Source organism: Lactuca sativa, chromosome 5, assembly GCF_002870075.4.
Source record: "Lactuca sativa cultivar Salinas chromosome 5, Lsat_Salinas_v11, whole genome shotgun sequence".
NCBI classification, from domain to species: Eukaryota; Viridiplantae; Streptophyta; class Magnoliopsida; order Asterales; family Asteraceae; genus Lactuca; species Lactuca sativa.
The window spans coordinates 43,700,011-43,707,343 of record NC_056627.2 but is presented as its reverse complement, the minus strand read 5'-3'; the positions used below and the strand labels follow the sequence as shown (position 1 = coordinate 43,707,343).

The window sequence follows — 7,333 nt, the reverse complement described above, 5'->3', positions numbered from 1 at the left end:
TTCTAGGTAATAAAAATTAACATGTGACAGAAAAACACATAAACTCTTAAGTTCACATGCAACCTAGAAATGATAAATGTTTTCTCTATTGATAACAACTAACTATGAATATCAAGAAACCGTAGGAGAGAGGCTATGAAATCGAAATTCATATTAGATTAGGGTTACATACCTTTTGATTATTTTTTCAAATAATCAAAGTAGAATCCTTCTTCTAGATCTTGGAAAGCTAGCACCAAAGGAATGAATCTCTCTAATAGCTTGTACCCAAAACACTAGTAGCAAGAAGACTTAAGGAGAGAGGATGCTTGAGAAAAATTTCGGCTCCTGTAAAAGTGTATGTGGTTGAATAAAATAGGATCCCAAGGGGTCCTATTTATAGGTTGTAGGATAACCTTAGAAACCCGAATCTTGAATTAAATAATAATATTTCAAATTCATGATAATTATCAAGTATCATTATCCAATAGGATTATCCTAAAACCCTAAAAGATAAGCTAAAATTCGGCCCTATCTAGAGGGTTCTAGAAACCCTATTTTGTTCAACTATTGAACGATTACAGCTCAGTCCATGTGCTTCCAATTAATTCTAATTAATCCCAAATTATTTCCAATTATATTCTGATTAATTCCAAATTAATTTTTACTATTTCCAATTAATATATTAATCATATTATATATTAATAAATCATTAATCATATAATAAATTAACAATCCAACATCTTCCTCCAAAAGTCATTCTATTCAAATACTAGTTTTAAGGGCAACCTAAAAAGGACTTTGCTTCAAATTTAAGAATATACCAATTTTAGTTATTGGCTTAGACACCTTAATCCAGGGGACCTATCCTAATGATCATCTTCAGGATAGACAATAATGCTCAGGGGATTCCTTAGCAGTATATGTCAATAAGGCAACCAGGGAGGATAGAGTACACCTAGTGAATACTTAGTTCAAAAACACATACAAGTAGCGAGCCTGCTAGCGTTCCAGTGAACTGTCTAAAATAGTCTGTTTTTGTCCTCTATACTCCGCTAGACGACTAAATCATCTTTAAAGTCAAGGCCTCCCATCGTCTATTTCATCTTTCATCTCTTATCATCTTTCATCTACCCATCTCTACCCAATATATGTATAGGTATAAAATACATATACAATTTAAATCAAATATAATATGTATAGATCGTTCATCTAGCATAGATATCATGAACACATATAATAGGCACATATAACATATGTTTATCTTAAATACTTTATATCTATTTGTAAAATGAAAGTACCTATGTACTTACTTGATAAAAGTAGATAATTGGAAAGTTGGACAGTGCTTTGCTTCGACACTTGGATTTTCCTTTGATATGACCTAGGTTCAATTTTCTCTAAGTCTTTATTTTATTATCTCTTATGAATAATTAATAGTCTAGATTTCTCAACAATCCTAATGTCTACTAATCTATAGCTGATAAGAGACAACCAGGTAGGATCATATCAGAGGTAGTGTCCGTTTGGTATACAGAGTATTCTGTTTGGAAATCTCACTTTAAACACCTCACTAAATCCATCCTAGAGATCATCCTTGTAAGTAGATCAATCAGTAATATGAAATTGGAACCACTGACAAACCTTATTTATAAATTCATAACAACGACTATGAATTTAAATAAAAATTACACTAAAATAGAATAGAATGTAATTTAACTTACAGAGATTCCCTAGAAAAAAGTATGGAAATTATACTGGCATAGTTCCTATTCGATGAATACTACTTGTCGGACACTCAGGGATCGCAGGGCTTCGTCTGGATACTAATTTTAAGGAAATGTTGGGGTTAAAACCGGAAGAAATAGAGAGAGAAATGTATAGAGGGTGTGAGGAATGATCAGGAGTAACCAACTATTTATACGGCCAAATTGTCATATGCGCTCCACACTCAAACCAAATGTGCGCCACGTACTAGCCTGGTCGGCCCTCTCTGCAGCTAAAACGTGTCCGTTTTTTGTTGGAGCCACGGCGCCCCCTTCTAGAAGGTATGTGTGTCAGGTACACGCGCGTGACGAATTTTAGATATTCAAAATTACATAACTTCTTCATACGGACTCCGTTTTTGATGCACTTTATATCCACAAATAGTTATCAACGAGATCTACAACTTTCATTTAGACAATGTCGGCTAGTTTTGACTTTATTTATTTTACACATGCTTAGACTGTTAAAACCCGTATAAAATGCTTAACTTTGTCATCCGACATTCATTTTCGACTGTCGTAATATCGTTGAACTCCTATCAATGAGATCTTCAACTCTCGTTTAGATTATTTCGGCTAAAAATCGACCGATCTAAAATTCGATTTTTGAATTGTATACTACTACGCTAAATCTTAGAAAAATCATAACTTCCTCTAATGAAATTAGATTTAGACGTTCTCTATATGCACGGTATCGGTTTAACGACTACTATAACTTTTGTTTAGATCACTAAGGCTAAAAAATAATCTAACAAAAATTTACTTTTTACGACGCACGTTGTCGTATTTGAATCGCGAAACTTCGACGGATCATAACTCCTTCGTCGTACGTCTGATTTAAGCGTTCCTTATATCTTCGGAGTCCTTGTCAGGACTTCTTCAACTTTTGGCAAGGATCTGTCCTAATTATTTTTTTTTATTTAGACGTATGTTTTATTCTTATTTATTATATTACTATAAGCACATATACTACAAATAACTACACATGGAACATATAATATTCACAAAATTTTCCTTTATTATATCAAATATGTTATAATTGTTGACCCTGATTATTACATCATCTTATTAAGTGTCTAGCAAAAATACGAATGTTACAAAGTGTGTGAGTTATGTTTTGATGCATCACATAATTATACAAGCTATACTTTAATGCACAACAGTATACTACTAAATTTAATAATCTCATAATTTTACTTAATAAGAAAGATTTTTTTATAATATTTTTTCTGTACAGTCTATACCATTATTTTTTAAAATACTACGAATGATTTTTTTATCATTTGGTCAATGATCACTCACATGAAAGATTAGTCGTCGACACACATTCACTTTAGTAATCATCAAATCAAGAGATATGTAAACAATACCGATTTTCCAATATAATATCTTCCGAAATATTGGAAAAGTGCTCTTTATTCTGTAAATGAGTAGCACGATGACTGATATATCATTCACTCAATGAATAACAATAATCTTGTATTGAAGATTAGTAAAAAGGACACATCTTTATTTTCAAACATGTTATTCATCTTGGGAATATTTTCCTGATTCTCAAACATGTTATTGTCAATGATTTTCGAACAAGTTCAAGATTTTGAACATTGTTCGTGATTTCCGATCATGAAAAAAATTGTACTACCAAAAATTGGATAGATAGGAGAATAGTTTATAGCTCAAACAAAAACAAAATCAATAGACATTTCCAAGTTTTGAACTTGTTATTTACAAAGAAATTTCGAAAAAGATTTTCAAAGTAGTGTTAGTTTTTGAAAATCACATAACTTTAAGTAGAGGGAACCACAACTATTGTGTTCGAAAGTAATAATTGAGTTCAAAACTCTTAATTTTTTGAACGAAACTAAATAGTCATGTTATTTTTTTAATAATATAAAATATGGTTATTGTGTGATTAGGCTTGCAAAATGTGCATGTTATGTTGTATCCTTATAGATACCACCACCAAGGTGAAGGTTTACAACCTCTATAACGTTTTTCCCTGCTCTAGCAACTTGCTAATGGCTTAATGCTATTAGTGATTATTATTTCTGGATTAAGTCTTTTAAAATAAAAAAAATATACGCACTAGTGCACTACGCTTAATCCCACAAACTTTACTTGTGAAGTTACCCGTAGTTGTAATTAAAAACAAGACCTATATATAGATATGTTACCAATAATGGACATATGTATGCAAACATTTTAATAGTACCATTCTAGAAGTTCTCATAAGTCATAACTAAGTACGTACGTATGTCATTAACCATTTGTGTGTTTCTATGATAAGAGCAATCGTTTTCAAGTCGAAGGACTAAAATTGTAGGTTGACTGATACTTTATACACCAAATAGATACTTTTTTCATTTCCATTTCAATTTGTATTTGTTTTTGCTTTTTAAAGCTCACCCATATAATTCCCACTCATTGTCTTTGTTGCTTAAAGCTTGCCCTCCTTCCTTATCTTCCCACGTATCTCTACAAAAAATCAAATGCGAAACAATTTCAATATTCAACATTTCAAGAGAGAGACTGTTCATGTTTTTGAAAGAGAAAGAATTTAAGACCCACAAAACCCTAATTCAGTTCACATAAGTGAAGACACACACAGTGTGTTTGTGTGTGTGTGTGTGTTTCTTGTGGGTTTTAGTGCGTGTATTGTGTAAGTTCATGCGATCATGGATGGTGGTGATGATCACTTCCACCATCGCCCAAATTTCCCTTTTAAACTACTTGAAAAGAAAGACGATGAAGCTGCCAGCTGCTCCTCCTCCGGCACTGCTGCATACCCTTCTCTTGCCATCTCCGCCGACACTAATCTAAACCCTGGGCTTAGATCCAACACCTCTAATATGCAAATTATAACCACCGCCACCACTTCCTCCGCCGAGCCTTCAAAGAAACAACCCCCCAAGAGAACTTCCACCAAAGATCGGCATACAAAGGTCGACGGCCGCGGCCGCCGTATCCGTATGCCGGCTTTATGTGCCGCAAGGGTTTTCCAGCTTACCCGTGAGCTTGGACACAAGTCTGACGGTGAAACCATTGAGTGGCTCCTGCAACAGGCTGAGCCTTCCGTCATCGCAGCCACCGGAACTGGTACTATCCCGGCGAACTTTACTTCACTCAATATCTCACTCCGGAGTTCTGGGTCAAGTATGTCGGTTCCGTCGCAGCTACGATCCACTTATTTCAAGCCGAATTTCACTCTCCCACAAAGGAGGAATCTTTTTCCCGGAATTGGGTTATCTCCATCGGAGAATTCTTCATCTAATCTTTTGAGTTTTGGGTCGACGATGAATCTGAATCAGATGTTACAAGCGAAGCAAGAAATGAGGGATAATACGGTCGAGTTATCAGAGATGGAGGAGGGAATGGGAAGGAAACGACGGCCTCCGATGGAGCTGGATTTATCGTCACAACACCAACAACAGATGGGAAACTATTTGATGCAGTCAAGCGCCGGAGCGATGGCGGCTAGTCACCCATCGATTCCGGCGAACTTTTGGATGGTCTCTAATCCTAACCAACACCAAGTCATGAACGGCGACCCTATCTGGACTTTTCCGAACGTAAATAACAGTGCTGCTGTGTATAGAGGAACGGTTTCTAGTGGCTTACATTTTATGAATTTTCCGACACCCGTCGCGCTTCTGCCTAGTCAACAACTAGGAGCGGGAATCGGCGGTAACAATGGTGGTGGTGGTGGTGGTTGTTATAGTGAAGGGCAATTGAACATGCTTGCTGGATTAAATCCTTATCGGCCAATATTCGGTCCAGGGTTATCTGAACCTACGGCGAGTGGGTCTGAGTCTCAGTCTCACCACCGCAGCGGCGGTGGCGGTGATGATCGGCATGATACAACCAGCCACAACTCGTAGCCGATTCCCGCCTCCACAATCGTGTTGTTAAATTTGATGTGTAAAACACACACGTGAGGTTTGATTTTCTCCATTTTTTTGAAAAATTTCAAAAACAATTCTTATATATTCTGATTTTTAATATTTTATTTAATTTTTCCATTTCATCTGTGTGATTAATATAATGAAAATTTTCAAAGGGTTTGGGGACGAAAATGTGGTCTTAATATTAGAAAAAAAAAGTCCCATTGTAGTTTTTCAGTATGAATTTTATATACTATCTTTTGGTCTTTAATTTAATTACTTATACAAACAATTAATTGAAAATTTTCAAATTAACGATATGAAATTACCATACTTGGTTAAGGTAATTTACTTATATATTACTATCGTAATTTGTAATTAATTCACAAAGAAACTAAATTGCTGAATTGATATATCAGTTAAATTAAATTGTTGATTGTTAGATGATCAGTTAAATTACTTATATATTAAGGTAATTTACTTATATATTACTATCGTAATTTGTAATTAATTCACAAAGGAACTAAAATGCTGAATTGATATATCAGTTAAATTAAACTGTTGATTGTTAGGTGATCATATTAGTCAACCATTTTTTTTAATTATGTATTTTTATAGATGTTTGACCATATTAGTCAACCATTTTTTAAAATTATGTTGCCGGTGTGTGTTCATAATGGATGTTATTACATATTTATGCAGATGTGTCTATTATTTCTTATAATAACTTAAACATAATGTTTATTAATAAGAAGCCTTTTTTAGAATATTTTGGATTAACTTCTAATTACATCATATTAAGTGATAGGTAAAAGTACATTTTTAACCCTATGTACTTGGTAAAACAATGTTGATCAATTTACAATGATAATTTTGTAATTTGATCGTTATGACTAAAAATAACTTGAAGTTAAGAACAAGTTACGACTCATTCGTTGTTGTCATGACTTACAAACGTTATAAAAAGCAACTCACTAAACTAAATTTCATGGACACCTTTTTTCATATGATTGATCTTTTGATCTGTTAATTGTGTCATATACTAGTATATTAATTTAAGGTAATCAAATTATATTGAAGAAGGTTGTAGAGTAGTGGCGAGGGGGACATATGTCCTTTCACTTTACAAATGAAGGATTGTTGGGGTACGTAACTTAATCAAATCAAGTGATTTGGCATGTTATGTTCATTTCTTTAACTAACTAAGCTAGGTGTGTTCAATCATATGATAGATTGATAATGTCAAATGATTAAAAAAAAAGTAAATTGCATTCTCCAATGATCACCACTAATATTTTAAACATTATGTTTGAATTTTGCATCTTATGTATATAATATCATATTTCAATCGCTACACTACTATTACAGAGGCTATCAAATGATGTATACATTGTTGGTGAAACATCTTTTGTATATTTCCAAAAGATAAATAAGTTGTAGCAAACTAAAAAATATACCACATTGATATGATTTAAGAGAATTATATATAAATTTGACCGCAATACTTTGATTTTTTTTGCTAATAAGAAGTATAAATTGACGAATACCAACCAAATTTTAGCAAAAGTGGTCTAATAACCAAAATCGACATTTCTTCAAATATTGAAATCAATACCAAAATTGATCAATATGGTCATTTGGATTTTATAATTAGCCATAGGACCAACGAGATCGGTCCTAATAACAATTGCCTATTTTTTAAATTTT

The 7,333-nt window shown here is 33.3% G+C and overlaps 1 protein-coding gene across 1 annotated transcript; it reads left to right on the top strand.

The window, feature by feature from the left end:
• The first annotated feature begins 4,160 nt into the window (after positions 1–4,160).
• LOC111911450 (transcription factor TCP14-like) lies at positions 4,161–5,764 on the top strand. The gene has a single exon (XM_023907233.2). The coding sequence runs from the start codon at positions 4,421–4,423 to the stop codon at positions 5,621–5,623; it is 1,203 nt and encodes a 400-aa protein (XP_023763001.1). The 5' UTR covers positions 4,161–4,420; the 3' UTR covers positions 5,624–5,764.
• The last annotated feature ends 1,569 nt before the right edge of the window (positions 5,765–7,333 follow it).